Source organism: Chlorocebus sabaeus, chromosome 2 (genome assembly GCF_047675955.1).
Source record: "Chlorocebus sabaeus isolate Y175 chromosome 2, mChlSab1.0.hap1, whole genome shotgun sequence".
Taxonomy (NCBI): Eukaryota; Metazoa; Chordata; class Mammalia; order Primates; family Cercopithecidae; genus Chlorocebus; species Chlorocebus sabaeus.
The window spans coordinates 38,329,375-38,345,799 of NC_132905.1; the positions used below are offsets into that span (position 1 = coordinate 38,329,375).

The 16,425-nt window shown below is 45.7% G+C and overlaps 1 protein-coding gene across 2 annotated transcripts in view; it reads left to right on the plus strand.

Moving 5' to 3' along the window:
• The window catches only part of KIF3B (kinesin family member 3B), a 55,307-nt gene that overhangs the window by 21,973 nt on the left and 16,909 nt on the right, over positions 1-16,425 (plus strand). For both annotated transcript variants that reach the window (XM_037982897.2, XM_008020469.3), the window contains one exon: positions 11,151-12,610. In XM_037982897.2, coding sequence (XP_037838825.1) covers positions 11,207-12,610 — 1,404 coding nt within the window. In that variant the 5' untranslated portion in view covers positions 11,151-11,206. The remainder of the gene's footprint in view (positions 1-11,150; positions 12,611-16,425) is intronic.

Genomic DNA, 16,425 nt, shown 5'->3' on the forward strand with positions numbered 1-16,425 from the left:
ATTATAGTCCATATTGCCTCTCTTGCAACTACTCAACTCTGTTCACCTCTGTAGTTAATGCAGCAGTAGATAATACGTAAACTAAGGGACACTGCTGTTCTAATATAACTTTGTTTACAAAACCAAGATCTGGGTCAGATTCATATCATGGGCTGTAATTTGCTGACTTCTGCTCTAATTTATTCCTTATATCTTAAAACTACTGAATGGTATATATATAACACACACATATATATTGTTATTATTTTTTTTTTTTTGAGACAGAGTCTCGCTCTGTCACCCAGGCTGGAGCGCAGTGGCATGATCTCAGCTCACTTGCAACCTCCAACTCCTGGGTTCAAGTGATTTTCGTGCCTCAGCTTCCTGAGTAGCTGGGATTACAGGCGCATCCCACCACGCCCAGCTAATTTTTGTATTTTTTAGTAGAGATGGGGTTTCGCCATGTTGGCCAGGGTGGTTTCAAACTCCTGACCTCAGATGATCCTCCCGCCACAGCCTCCCAAAGTGCTGGGATTACAAGCGTGAGCCACCACACCAACCATATTGTTTATGATATGAATATACCATATTTTATTATTCAGTTCCCCTATAAATGGATGTCTAGGTTGTTTCTAGATTTTTTTGCTTGCTTTTTGGGACAGGGTCTTCCTCTGTGACTCAGGCTGGAATGTAGTGGTGTGATCCTGACTCACTGCAGTCTTAACCTCGTGGGCTTAAGCAGTCCTCCTGCCTCAGCCTCCCAAGTAGCTGGGACTATAGGCATGTGTCATCATGCCTGGCTAATTTTTAAAGATGGGGTCTCCTTCTGTTCCCAGGCTGGTCTCCAACTCCAGGGCTAAGGCGATCCTCCTGCCTTGGCCTCCCAAAGTACTGGGGTTATAGGTGAGAGCCCCCACACTTGATCTGTTTTGTTTTGTTTACAGATAGTGTCTCCCTCTGTTACCCAGGCTGGAGTGCAGTAGTGCTATTATAGCTCACTACAACCTCCAACTCCTGGACTCAAGGTATCCTCCTGCCTCAGCCTCCCAAGAAGTTGGGACTACAGGTTTGTTCTACCACACCCAGCTATATTTTTTAAATTAAAAAAAATTTTTTTGAGACAGTCTCGTTCTGTCGCCCAGGCTGGAGTGCAGTGGCGCAATCTCGGCTCACTGCAAGCTCCACCTCCCGGGTTCACGCCATTCTCCTGCCTCAGCCTCCTGAGTAGCTGGGACTACAGACGCCCACCACCATGCCTGGCTAATTTTTTTTGTACTTTTTTGGTAGAGACGGGATTTCACTGTGTTAGCCAGGATGGTCTCCATCTCCTGACTATGTGATCCGCCCGCTTCGGCCTCCCAAAGTGCTGGGATTATAGGTGTGAGCCACCGCACCCAGCCAATTTTTAAATTTTTTTTTAGAGATAGTCTCACTATGTTCCCCAGGCTGGTCTTGAACTCCTGGCCGCAAGGAATCCTCCCACCTCGGCCTCGCAAAGTGCTGGGATTACAGGTGTAAGCCACCACACCCAGCCTGTTTCTAGTTTTTCTACTGTGATAACCATGCTGCAGGAAGCAATCTTGTCTATGTTTTCTTGTGCACATATACAAAACTTTTTACTAGGATGTACATATGTAGAGAAGTGGAATTGCTCAGGATTTTGTTGTTGTTGTTGTTCATTTTTACTTTTGGAAACAGGGCAAGACCTAGCACCAGGCTGGAGTGCAGTGGTGCAGTCATGGCTCACTGTAGCCTTGACTTGGGCTTAAGTGATCCTGTTACCTCACCCTCTCAAATAGCTACGACCACAGTCAAGCGGCACCATGCCCAGCTAGTTTTTAAATTTTTGGTGGAGATGGAGGTCTCCCTATATTGCCGAGACTTCATGTTCTTTTTTTTTTTTTTTTTTTTTAGACAGAGTCTCACTGTCACCCAGGCTGGAGTGCAGTAGTGTGATCTCGGCTCACTGCAGCCTCCACCTCCTGGGTTCAAGCAATTCTCCTGCCTCAGCCTCCCAAGTAGCTGGGACTATAGGCACATGCCACCACACCCAGCTAATTTTGGTATTTTTAGTAGAGACGGGGTCTCAGACTCCTGACCTCGGGTGATACGCCCGCCTCGGCCTCACAAAGTGCTGAGATTACAGGTGTGAGCCACTGCGCCCAGCCCATGTTTTATTTATTTATTTATTTATTTTTGAGATGTGGTTTTGCTCTTGTCACCTAGGCTGGAGTACAATGGTGCAGTCTCAGCTCACTACAACCCGCGCCTCTGGGTTCAAGCGATTTTCCTGCCTCAGCCTCCCGAGTAGCTGGGATTACAGACACCCGCCACCGTGCTTATCTAATTTTTGTATTTTTATTAGAGACAGGATTTTACCATGTTGGACAGGCTGGTCTCGAACTCCTGACCTCAGGTGGTCCACCTGCCTCAGCCTCCGAAAGTGCTGAGATTACAGATGTGAGCCACCACGCCCCGCCCATGTTGTTTTAAATACCAGGTGGGCCAAATAAAATGTTTCAGATAGAATGTAACCAGTTTGTGACCTCTCTCTTAGGCTTTCCATAGGAAGCCAGTAGTTACTGAGAATCCAATTCATACCTAGTTCTGGACTTTGAGGTGAGACTCTGTGACTGCTAGCAGGGTGAGGATGCATGAATCTAAAAACAAAAGAGTTGGAAAACAGCCTGGAAGAGTGTGGCTGCTGTGACAAATGTGCATTTGATTTCCTCAGCAGATAAAAGAGATGAGGTTGGGGAATGACTCAATATTTCATGTTCAATAACCATTCAAACAGTGGGTGTTAACATTGAATGACAAGTTCTAGCAGAAAAGGTCTTCAGGATGAAGGCGATGAGCTGCTGCTCTGTGCTTCCTTCTTTCCTGGCAATTCTGTGAGTTCCTTTAAAGATTTATCACTCTGTAATTAGACCCACTGGAAGAATAACAAAGGTAATAAAGAAAGAGTATCAGGGCATCCTTCCAAGAAAACTCTCTCCTTTGAGGAAGACCCAGAATAAGATTTTAAGCCTTGGTGACAGGAAATTAACTTAGTCCATTTTCCTGAAAGAGTGTGTCAATAATACATGACTAGTTCAGTCTAGCTGGGTGAGTTCAGAAAAGAAATGGTGTTCTGTGTTCAGAGTTGAGGAGATTTAAATAAGGGAACTCATGCTTTGGGAATTCCTTCCTTTTTGAAGATTTTTAAGATTAATGTAGGTCATTATCATGCTTTTGTTTATATCATTCTGGAGAGCTCAAAAAATACACGGAGCTATTACAAAGCAGCTGAACCTCAAGGTCAGCTTGCTGCAGGCTTTCTTTCTTCTTTTCTTTCACAGGCTTGAAACCCCATTGTTTTGACAGGTAAAAGTTGGACAGCTCCGCCTTCTCAGAAGTCCGGTAATGAAGAAGAATCAGTCCTCTGCACTGACCTGTCTCCTTGTCCTGCCCTGCCATTCAGTTTCTCTTACTCTTTCAGGTCTAGGATCTTGTCTGGCAGGCTCATGCACTGCAACAGAGGTCTTCCCAGAGGATTATCAGGGGCTGGGATTTTCCCTTTGCACCTAGATCAGCTTTGGCAGGCCTCTGTTGAAATGGAGGGAGAGACAGGCTGTAGCTCAGGAACCATTCCCCTGAAATGAAAAGATGCAGGAAACTGGACATTCTAACATCTGTCTCTTTCTTCCCATCTGGCAAAATTCTAATAGCATCTAGAAGAAGCTTGTCCAACCGTGGCCCAGGGTGGCTTTGAATGTGGCCCAACACAAATTCATAAACTTTGTTTAAACATTATGAGATGTTTTTGCAATTTTTTATTTAACTCGTTAACTATTGTAATGTTAGTGTATTTTATGTGTGGCTCAAGACAATTCTTCTTCCAGTGTGGCCCAGGGAAGCCAAAAGATTGGACACCCCTGATCTAGAAGATAACTAATACATTCCTGAAGGGTTTCCTTTTGCATAGTTTTCTTTACATGGCTTGAGATTTAGTTCTTATTGAACATCAATTAGGTATTTAGATCTCAATTTAATCTGAATTTGTTTTAGGATGATTGTTACAAATTGAACAATAGAAATGTTATTTTTTATTTTTTTATTTTTTTGAGACGGAATCTCGCTCTGTCGCCCAGGCTGGAGTGCAGTGGCCGGATCTCAGCTCACTGCAAGCTCCGCCTCCCGGGTTCCCGCCATTCTCCTGCCTCAGCCTCCCAAGTAGCTGGGACTACAGGCGCCCGCCACCTCGCCCGGCTAGTTTTTTTGTAGTTTTAGTAGAGACGGGGTTTCACCGTGTTAGCCAGGATGGTCTCGATCTTCTGACCTCGTGATCCGCCCGTCTCAGCCTCCCAAAGTGCTGGGATTACAGGCTTGAGCCACCGCGCCCGGCCAGAAATGTTATTTTAAAGTGAGCACTGTAGCTCACGCCTGTAATCCCAGCACTTTGGGAGGCTGAGTGGGGTGGATCGCCTGAGGCCAGGAGTTCGAGACTAGCCTGGCCATCATGGTGAAACCCCATCTCTACTAAAAATGCAAAAATTAGCTGGATGTGGTGGCGGGTGCTTGTGATCCCAGCTACTTGGGAGGCTGAGGCAGGAGAATTGCTTGAACACGGGAGGCAGAGGTTGCAGTGGGCTGAGATCACACCACTGACTGCAACCTGGGTGACAGAGTGAGACTCTGTTAAAAAAAAAAAAAAAAAGTTATTTTAGGCTGAGTGCAGTGGCTTACATCTGTAATCCCAGCACTTTGGGAGGCCAGGGCGGGGGGATCACCTGAGGTCAGGAGTTTGAGACCAGACTGGCCAACATGGTAAAACCACATCCCTACTAAAAATACAAAAATTAGCCATGCATGGTGGCGGGCGCTTGTAATCCCAGCTACTCGTGAGACTGAGGTGGGAGAATTGCTTGAACCTGGGAGGCAGAGGTTGCAGTAAGCCAAGATTGCACCCTTGCACTCCAGCCTGGGTCACAAGAGCAAAACTCAGTCTCAAAAAAAAAAAGAAAAATAGAAAAAGAAATGTTATTCTAGTGATGTTTAATGAATAAAATTAGGCCTCATTCTTAATCTCTGGAGTGACCCCCTGACAAGGGTTTTGGATGAATCTGTATTGTTATTTTAATCTAGCTTTATATTGGTTTACAAAGTACTTCCACCCTTATAAGCACCTCTTAGTCTCATAATCATCCATAAAAAAGAATTGCACCTATTTTTTCAGATTTTACAGAAAATGGGTTCAGAGAGGTTAAGAGGTCTTCTGTTTCTTCATTCTAGACAACAATGTTTTATTACATGTAACAACTAGAAGAAATATGAAAAGCAACTTTTTGTGTTTCCACTTGCTTAGCGGCAGAACAGTCTATGAAGATCAGTGGGGGAATATGTTGATGCTGTCTATTTATTAAGCTACAGCATTTATGCCCAAATGGCCCATCACTGCTTCACCTTCTCCCACCATGGGAGAATGACCAGAAATAGGTCATTCTCACAACTAAAAGGAATGCTGTCATTGTTCTGCGTATTTTTTAAAAATTGCAATTGCATATATCCTTTGATTCAGCAATTCCACTTCTAGGAATTGATGCTTACAGATATACTTTCCCACACATGAATGATTGTGTGTCCTAGGTTTTTCACAGCAGAATATCAGAAACAGCTGAAGTGCATCTGCAGCAGTGACATAAATTATGGTGTATGCATACAGTAGAGTATTATGCTGCTGTTGCAAAGAATAAAGCAGCTCTGTATTTACCCAGGGAATGAACTCCAAGGACACGGTTTATTATCGTATATAATATGTTTGTGTAAAAAGGGAGGGGATAAGTGTGTATTAATACATATTTGCTTATTATGTATCAGTGATTAAAAATCTAATAACCCTTGTCTGTGGGCAGCAGAACAGGATGACTAGAGAACAGGTCACAGAGAGAGAGAGAGACCTGTCACTGAAGGGCCTTTTGATAAAAAACAAAACAGCCAGGCATGGCCTGTAATCCCAGCACTTTGGAAGGCTGAGGTGGGTGGATCACCGGAGGTCAGGAGTCAGAGACTAACCTGGCCAACATGGGGAAACCCTGTCTCTACTAAAAAAGAAACTACAAAAATTAGTATGGTGGTGGGTTCCTGTAGTCCTAGCTACTCAGGAGGCTGAGCCTGGGGAATTGTGTGAACCCATGAGGTGGAGGTTGCAGTGAGCCGAGATAGCATCACTGCACTCTAGCCTGGGGGACAGAGGGGAGACTCTGTTTAAAAAAACAAAACAAAGCATGAATTACATGTTTTTAAAAATCCCTGCACTTAGTCAGGTGTGGTGGTGTGCACCTATAGTCCCAGCTACGTGGGAGGCCGAGGTGGGAGGAGATCACTTGAGCCTGTGGGGGTCAAGGCTGCAGTGAGCTGCCATCACACCACTGCACTTCAGCTGGGTGACAAGATGAGACTATCCTTTAAAAAGAAAAATTAAAAATTCCTGCACTGAGATTTATAGGAGTTTGGGGTCTTCGTATATACCGGTAAAGTACTCTGACCTGCTTACTACCTACCCCCACCCGAGGGACCCATTTAATCCTTTCTTCTGCTCCCTGAGTTTTCCAGCACCAAATGAAACTCTCTCTGTTTTTGTTTTTACTTTATAAAATGTTAACACCTCCCCCCGCCCCCCCCCCCTTTTTTTTGGAGACGGAGTCTTGCTCTGTCGCCTAGGCTGGAGTGCAGTGGCATAATCTAGGCTCACTGCAGCCTCCGCCTCCCAGGTTCAAACAGTTCTAATGCCTCAGCCTCCCGTGTAGCTGGGATTACAGGCATGTGCCACCATGTCCGGCTAAATTTTTGTATTTTTTTTTTTTAGTGCAAATGGGGTTTCACCATGTTGGCCAGGCTAGTCTCGAACTCCTGCTCAGGTGATCCATCCTCCTTGGCTTCCCAAAGTGCTGGGATTACAGGTGTGAGCCACCATACCTGGCTCCATTTTCTTTTTTTCTTTTTTTTTTTTTTTTTTTTTTTTTTTGAGAAGGAGTCTTGCTCTGTCACCCGGGCTGGAGTGCAGTGGCCGGATCTCAGCTCACTGCAAGCTCCGCCTCCTGGGTTTACGCCATTCTCCTGCCTCAGCCTCCCGAGTAGCGGGGACTACAGGCGCCCGCCACCTCGCCCGGCTAGTTTTTTGTGTTTTTAGTAGAGACGGGGTTTCACTGTGTTAGCCAGGATGGTCTCGATCTCCTGACCTCGTGATCCGCCCGTCTCGGCCTCCCAAAGTGCTGGGATTACAGGCTTGAGCCACCGCGCCCGGCCTCCATTTTCTTATTTGCATTCCAATTCTATTAAATTTATTGATTGATTTTGTATTTTTAGTAGACCGCGGTGGCAGGTGCCTGTAATCCTAACTACTCGGGAGGCTGAGGCAGGAGAATTGCTTGTATTCAGGAGGCGGAGGTTGCAGTGAGCCAAGATCACACCATTGCACTCCAACCTGGTCAGTAAGAGCAAGACTCCATCTCAAAAAAAAAGGAAGTTATTGCCGGGTACGGTGGCTCACGCCTGTAATCCCAGCACTTTGGGAGGCCGAGGCAGACCAATCATGAGGTCAGGAGATCGAGACCATCCTGGCCAACATGGTGAAACTCCATCTCTACTAAATATGCAAAAAAGATTAGCTGGGCATGGTGGCGTGTGCCTGTAATGCCAGCTGCTCGGGAGGCTGAGGCAGGAGAATGCTTGAACCAGGGAGTCGGAGGTTGCAGTGAGCCAAGATCACGTCGCTGGACTCCAGCCTGGCAACAGAGCAAGATTCCGTCTCAAAAAAAAAAAAAAAAAAAAAAAAAAAAATTATTGATTGAATGAGTGATTTTTATGTAATGCATTATACCACATCCTTATTTATTTGCACACATTTTACACAAGCCAGTTTTTATTGATGATTGTGGGATTGAAAAGTATTTTTAGCACAAGCTAGAAAATTCAAACACTACAAATGAGTATACTGTGAAAAGTTTTTCCTTTTTTTTTTTTTTTTTGAAACGGAGTCTTGCTGTGTCGCCAGGCTGGAGTGCAGTGGCACGATCTCGGCTCACTGCAACCTCCACCTTCCAGATTCAAGCAATTCTCCTGCCTCAGCCTCCTGAGTAGCTGGGACTCCAGGTATGCGCCACCATGCCCAGCTAATTTTTGTGTGTTTTGTAGAGACGGGATTTCACCATGTTGGCCCAGATGGTCTTGATCTCTTGACCTTGTGATCCACCTGCCTCAGCCTCCGAAAGTGCTGGGATTACAGGCATGAGCCACCACGCCTAACCTTTCCTCTCTCTTCAAGCTTCTGAGTCTCCTAGGCCCACAGTTCCCCTGCTAAGTCTGCTACTGTTACTACCTTTAGAAGTATATTTCTAACAATATTGTATTCATATCAAGCGTATAACATGCATATATTCCCCCTTTTCTTATGTAATGCTTGTTTTTTAAATAGAGTTTATTTTTAGAGCAGTTTCAGGTTCACAGCAAAATTAAGCAGAAGGTACACAGATTTCCCACATACATCTGCCTCCACACATGCAAAGCCTCCCCCATTATGGACATCTCCTACCAGAGTGGTACGTTTGTCATAAGTAACAGACTTACATTGACACATCATCACCTAAAGTGCATAATTTACATTAAGATTCATTCTTGGTGTTATAGCTTCCATTTTTCACACTAGGTAAACTCTACAGTACACATTATTACCTACTGTTTTTCACTTAACATATCTTGGTATAGGATTACATTTAGATTACCACCTTCTTTTTCATAACTGCATAGGATTCCACTATACTGAATATATTTAATTTAATCAGTCTCCTCTTGATGGGAACCGAGGTTGCTCACAATCTATTGCTACCACAATAATATCCTTGTATATATGTCATTGTTTAAGATCTGTATCTCTAGGATAAACTCTTAGCAGTACAATTGCTAGGTCAAAAAGTATATGCATTTTAAATGTTGATAGATAGTTCCAAATTGCTCTACCCAAAGGTTGTAGTATTTCAACAGGTTATAGTAGTTCAAGAGGATATAAGACTTTTTTTGATTTAAGAAAAGATTTCATTCTGTAGTGTAGGCTGGCGTGCAGTGACACGATCATAGCTCACTGCAGCCTTGAATTCTGGGCTCAAGCAATCCTGCCTCAGCCTCCTGAGGCACACATCAACACCCCGGCTAATTTTTATTTTTTTTAATTTTTTTAAATTTAATTTTATTTTTTTTTGAGACGGAGTCTCGCTCTTTCGCCCAGGCTGGAGTGCAGTGGCCGGATCTCAGCTCACTGCAAGCTCTGCCTCCTGGGTTTATGCCATTCTCCTGCCTCAGCCTCCCGAGTAGCTGGTACTACAGGCACCCGCCACCTCACCCGGCTAGTTTTTTGTATTTTTTTTTTAGTAGAGACGGGGTTTCACTATATTAGCCAGGATGGTCTCGATCTCCTGACCTCGTGATCCGCCCGTCTCGGCCTCCCAAAGTGCTGGGATTACAGGCTTGAGCCACCGCGCCCGGCCTAATTTTTATTTTTGTATTTTTATTTCACTTTATTTATTTTGAAACAGAGTCTTGCTCTGTTGTCCAGGCCAGAGTACAGTGGTGTAGTCTTGGCTCTCTGCAACTTCCGCCTCCCAGGCTCAAGCGATTCTCATGCCACAGCCGCCTCAGTAGCTGGGGTTATAGGCACGCGCCACCGCGCCCAGCTAATTTTTGTATTTTTCGTAGAGACAGGGTTTTGCCATGTTGGCCAGGCTGGTCTCAAACTCTTGACCACAAGGGATCCGATCCATCCACCTCATTCTCCCAAAGTGCTGGAATTACAGGTGTGAGCCACCGAGGCTGGTCATTATTTTTATTTTACTTTTTTTTTTTGAGACAGAGTCTTGCTTTGTCACCCAGGCTGGAGAGCAGTGGCACAATGTTGGCTCACTACAAGCTCCGCCTCCTGGGTTCAGGCCATTCTCCTACCTCAGCCTCCCGAGTAGCTGGGACTACAGGCGCCTGCCACCACGCCCGGCTAATTTTTTGTTTATTTAGTAGAGATGGGGTTTCACCGTGTTAGCCAGGATGGTCTCGATCTCCTGACCTCATAACCCACCTGCCTCAGCCTCCCAAAGTTCTGGGATTACAGGCATGAGCCACCGCGCTCAGCCACTTATTTTACTTTATTATTTATTTATTTATTTTGAGATGGAGTCTCGCTCTGTCACCCAGGCTGGAGTGCAGTGGCCAGATCTCAGCTCACTGCAAGCTCCGCCTCCCGGGTTTACGCCGTTCTCCTGCCTCAGCCTCCCGAGTAGCTGGGACTACAGGCACCCGCCACCTCGCCCGGCTAGTTTTTTGTATTTTTTAGTAGAGACGGGGTTTCACCGGGTTAGCCAGGATGGTCTCGATCTCCTGACCTCGTGATCCGCCCATCTCGGCCTCCCAAAGTGCTGAGATTACAGGCTTGAGCCACCGCGCCCGGCCTACTTTATTTTTAAGATAGAGTCTCACTCTGTCATCCAGACTGAAGTGCAGTGGTGTGATTGCAGCTTGCTGTACCCTCAACCTCCTCGGCTCAAGCAGTCCTCCCATCTCAGCTTCCCAAGTAGCTAAGACTAGAGACATGGGCCACCATGCTTAGCTAATTGTTTTTTTGTTTTGTTTCGTTTTGTTTTGGAGAGATGGGGGCTCACTATGTTGCCCAGGCTGGTCTCAAACACCTGTACTCAAGTGATCCTCTGGCTTCAGCCTCCCAAAATGCTGGGATTACAGATGTGAGCTACTGTGTACAGCCTAATTTAAAAATTTTTTGGAGACAGGGTCTCGCTGTGTTACCCAGGCTGGCCTGAAACTCCTGGTCTCAAGGAATTTGCCTGCCTCAGCCTCTCAGAGTGAGACCCAGACTTAAAAGATTTCCAGCTGCCTCAGCCTATAGCATAAGATCAAATATTGATTGAGAGGAGGATGGGCTCACCGACAATACTAGTGGACTGCAGTTTTTCATTTTTACCACTGAAGCTGGTTAAGATCCTGTGAGGAAATACACAGTGTAGTAAAGTTATCAAATATGGCTGTCAGGTTAGCGAGATGAAGACTATTTAGGTGTGTTAGCTTCTGTCAGGCAGCCCCCAGTGACAACAGTACTGTGTTTACTTACTTTTGCTTTTTTTCTGGGACCTTAGCATCCTGAGACATTTTGAATTGACACCCCTCAAGATTGACTGGATCAGAGTTCATCATGTCAAAATTGAAAAGCTCAGAGTCAGTCAGGGTGGTGGTTCGCTGTCGCCCCATGAATGGCAAGGAAAAGGCTGCTTCGTATGACAAAGTGGTGGATGTGGATGTTAAACTGGGACAGGTATCTGTGAAGAACCCCAAAGGGACAGCCCATGAAATGCCCAAGACCTTCACCTTTGATGCCGTCTATGACTGGAATGCCAAGCAGTTTGAACTGTACGATGAGACGTTCCGACCACTTGTTGACTCGGTCCTGCAAGGTTTCAATGGAACCATTTTTGCCTATGGACAAACTGGGACAGGAAAAACCTACACAATGGAAGGAATCCGTGGTGACCCTGAAAAAAGAGGAGTCATTCCCAACTCATTTGACCACATCTTCACCCACATCTCTCGATCCCAGAATCAACAGTACCTGGTCAGGGCTTCTTACTTAGAGATCTACCAAGAGGAGATCCGAGATCTGCTCTCAAAGGATCAGACCAAAAGGCTTGAGCTCAAAGAGAGGCCTGACACAGGAGTGTATGTGAAAGACCTGTCTTCCTTTGTCACCAAGAGTGTGAAGGAGATAGAGCATGTGATGAATGTGGGGAACCAGAACCGTTCTGTCGGTGCTACCAACATGAACCAGCACAGCTCGCGTTCTCATGCAATTTTCGTTATCACCATTGAGTGCAGCGAGGTGGGCCTTGATGGTGAAAACCACATCCGTGTAGGGAAATTGAACCTTGTAGATCTTGCTGGCAGTGAACGGCAAGCCAAGACTGGCGCCCAAGGGGAGAGATTAAAAGAAGCTACCAAGATCAACCTCTCCCTCTCCGCTTTGGGTAATGTCATCTCTGCTCTGGTGGATGGCAAAAGCACTCACATTCCGTATCGGGACTCAAAGCTTACCAGGCTCCTCCAGGATTCCCTTGGTGGCAATGCTAAGACTGTGATGGTGGCTAACGTGGGGCCTGCTTCTTATAACGTCAAAGAGACTCTGACCACTCTGCGATATGCCAACCGTGCCAAAAACATTAAGAACAAACCAAGGGTCAATGAGGACCCCAAGGATACCCTCCTTCGAGAATTCCAGGAAGAGATCGCTCGGCTCAAGGCCCAGCTGGAAAAACGGTCCATTGGCAGGAGGAAGAGGCGAGAGAAGCGGAGGGAAGGTGGTGGCAGTGGTGGGGGTGGGGAAGAGGAGGAGGAGGAGGGAGAAGAGGGTGAGGAGGAAGGGGATGATAAGGATGATTACTGGCGGGAACAGCAAGAAAAACTGGAGATTGAGAAGCGGGCCATTGTAGAGGATCACAGCTTGGTTGCAGAGGAGAAGACGAGGCTGTTGAAGGAGAAAGAGAAAAAGATGGAGGATCTGCGGCAGGAGAAGGATGCTGCTGAGTTGCTGGGCGCCAAGATCAAGGTACCATACCTATACCCCTCCTTAGGCCCTTGCCGCATCAGTGCTTTTGCTTTCATCAAACAACAACAAAAAACGTAACCATATGAGGGATGATGTCTCTCTCAGTTTTGGATTTCCAACAGCCCATGATACCCAGTACTCAGTAAACCTTTGTTTAATTGACATGAATATGATTTTTTCACATTTACAAAAATGAAAATTGAATTCATAATGAGAATAATTATTACATATGCACGTAGTATAAAGAACAGCAATAAAAGTAACACCATGTACCCCCCACCCAGTGTAAGAAATAGAACAACATCTGTTTTTCTTTCTTTTTTTTGAGATGGAGTTTCACTCTCGTCACCCAGGCTGAAGTGCAGTGGCGTGATCTCGGCTCACTGCAACCTCTGCCATCTGGGTTCAAGTGATTCTCTTGCGTCAGCCTCCCGAGTACCTGAGATTACAGGTGCCCGCCACCACGCCTGGCTAAGTTTTATATTTTTAGTAGAGATGGGGTTTCACTATGTTGGCCTGGCTGGTCTCAAACTCCTGACCTCAGGTAATCCACCTGTCTCGGCTTCCCCGGGTGCTGGGATTACAGATGTGAGCCACCGTGTCCGGCTTTTTTTTTTTTTTTTTTTCTTTTCTTTTTTTTGAGACAGGGTCTTGCTCTGTCAACCCTGGAGTGCAATCACTGCAGCCTCGACCTCCTGAGCTCAAAGGATCCTCCCACCTCAGCCTCCCAAGTAGCTAGGACTACAGGCCAGCAACTTTGCCTGGCTAAATTTAATTAATTTTTTTGTAGAGACACGGTCTCCCTATGTTGTTCAGGCTGGTCTCAAACTCCTGGGCTCAAATGATTCTCCCACCTCGCCCTCCCAAAGTGCTGGGATTACAGGCATGAGCCACCGCACCCAGCTGATACCCATATCTTTAGTAGCGCCTTGTGTTCCCCTCCCCTACAGATAACCATCATCCTGAATTCTATGTTTATTGTTTCCCTGCTCTTGTATATGTATGTATCTCTCTCTAAAGAAAACATGGTTTCGTTTCATATAATTTTTTACTTTTATATAAATGGAATCCCACTCATGCCATTTGCTTTTATTTTTGCAACATTATGTTCATGAGATTTATCCATGTTGATGCCTGAAGCTGTGGTTCACTCATTATTACTGTTCCAAGTATTCCATGGTATTCCATTCTCCTGACGTGTGGGTTGTTTCCAGTTTCTGCTGTGAATGCTTTTGTGCTTGGCTTCAGGAGAACATGGACGTGCAAGATTGTCTTGTTTGGCACTGTTAGGTCTTACGATATTTGCAGCTTCAACTTCTCTAGACAAGGACAAGTTGTTTTCTAAAGTGGTTGTGCAGATTGAAGCATCTAGCAGCAGGTTATGAGTTCTGGATGCCCCTCATCCTTACCAGCACTTGTGATGATCAGACTAGTGTTTGGATATAGTATAGCCTCTTGGTGCAGTTTCAGTATATAGTACCCTGATTACACAAGATATGGAACACTTCCATCACCCCCAAAATGTCCTCATGCTACTTTCTTATAGTTAGCCTCCTCTCCCAACCCGTATGTGCTAATATATTTCCTTACATCCACTCCATTTTCCACCCAATGGCTAGTTAGCATTCTGGAGTGCTGAGGCTCCCATTGTTTTGAACCTTCTTTCTGGTGGCAATTCACTATGCCTGCAGTTGTCTGGACTCTGAGCTTCCACTGGGCTTTAATGGCAGAGGACAGTGCAAAGGTAGACTTGGAAGTCTCAGGATGGGCACTGGCTAACCGCAAGCCAGATTTCCTTGGAAATGTTCAGTTCTGTTTTATTGAATTCATGCAAACTTTGATTTCTATCCTAAAATGTCTCCATGTTTACAAATTTTAAAATTAGAAGTTCTCTTTGCCGCCCCCCTACCCCCACTGTATGAAGCTGTACTTTTTTTTTTTTTTTTTTTTTTTATTATTATTATTAAATCAGTGGCTTCATAGTAGCCCTTTCACAGAGCTGGGTGCTATTTTACTTCAGAGGCAGGGTTCTTAAAACCTTGAAAGTCCCTTCTAGGACTTTTAAGACCTGATGTGAAAATGGAGTCGTATACAATACACTTAGGAGGTAACTTTGTTCCAGGGAGGGGTTCTGAGATGCCATTATGTCAGAGCACTTCATGCCTTCTCACTGCTTCACGGTAAGTGTGACTGGCTGTGCCCATATTTTGTTTCGTTTTGTTTTGTTTTGAGGTAGGGTCTCACTTTGTCCCCCAGGTTGGAGTGCAGTGGCGCGATCTTGGCTCACTGCAGCCTTGACCTCCCAGGCTCAAGCAATCTTCCCACCTCAGCCTCCGAGTATCTGGGAGTACAGGCGCGCACCACCATGCCCAGGTAATTTTGTGTATTTTTTGTACAGACGAGGTCTCACTATGTTGCCCAGGCTGGTCTTGAACTCCTAGACTCAAGCAGTCCTCCCACCTTAGTCTTCCAAAGTGTCAGGATTACAGACGTGAGCCACTGCACCCGTATGTCCGGCCTGGGTATGCCCATATTTAACTTGCATACTGTCTTTTAGGATCAGATCTGTTATTCAGGGCCAGGAGCACCTAGAATCTCTAAATAACCCCTCAGAAAAAGTTGAACTCTTAGAGTCTGAGTGTGCAAGATACAGCATCAACTCAAGGTCACTGCATCTCTTAGACATTTTGACTATGGAGAATGACATTACTTCCGTCTTTCTCAATCCCTGGATGCTGTGAAATCATAAAAAAATGTTAGAGGCTGGGTGCAGTGGCTCACGCCTGTAATCCCAGCACTTTGGGAGGCCAAGGCAGGTGGATCACTTGAGGTCAGGAGTTCAAGGCCAGCCTGGCCAACATGGTGAAACCCCATCTCTACTAAGAATACAAAAATTAGCTGGGCGTGATGGCATGCACCTGTAGTTCCGGCTACTTGGGAGGCTGAGGCACAAGAATTGCTTGAACCTGGGAGGTGGAGGTTTCTATGAGCCAAGATCATGCCAGTGCACTCTGGCCTGGGTGACAGAGTGAGACTCCATCTCCAAAAAAAAAAAAAATGAATGTTAGAGCGGTTAGGTATTGTTAGGTATGTATGTGGAGCTTAGCAATCTAGTCCAGCCCCTTCATTCGAGAGATGAGGAAACAGTCCCAGAGGACTCACTGAAAGAATGTCAGCAGAGCTCCAGTGAGGTTTGTAAGTTTCTTAAAGAAAAGTTGTGCAGTTTTGGAGTCCCATACTTTTCAGGTCCAAATCATTCTCATGGCTTCAGCCCCTATCAAAATGCTGAAGGCTGCCAATCTGCGTATCTAGCCTAGCACTGTCTCCTGCCATCCAGGCCTAATAACCTTCTGCCCACTGGGATGCTCACAGCCACTCAGAGCCTGCTCTTGCCTTCCTTATCTCAGGGAAGCCAGACCCCTGGGAGTTATCCTTGCCAGCTGTCCCTCCCTCTCACTTACAGCCAGGCAGTCCCAAAGCCTCTGGATCCTGCCTCATCAGGGTCTCTTGGACTCATCTACTCTGCCCTCCCCAACTAGGGAGGAGGCCTAGCCCAGGCCTAGACCCCTGCAATGGCTGCCTGTCCTGTCTCCCTCCATCCTGCCAGCCCTTTGCCATTCTTCCCATTGCAGGGGAGTAATGTTTCTAAAACACACATCTGATTGTGTAGCCTCATGCTCAAAGAATATGTCAGTGGTTCCCTGAACTTCTCAGGATCAAGAAGTTTAGTCTCCTTGACAGGGATTTAGGTCAACTTCATCACTTCCTACCTTCCCTCACAAAACAAAAGCTTTTTTTTCTTAACTAATTCCTAT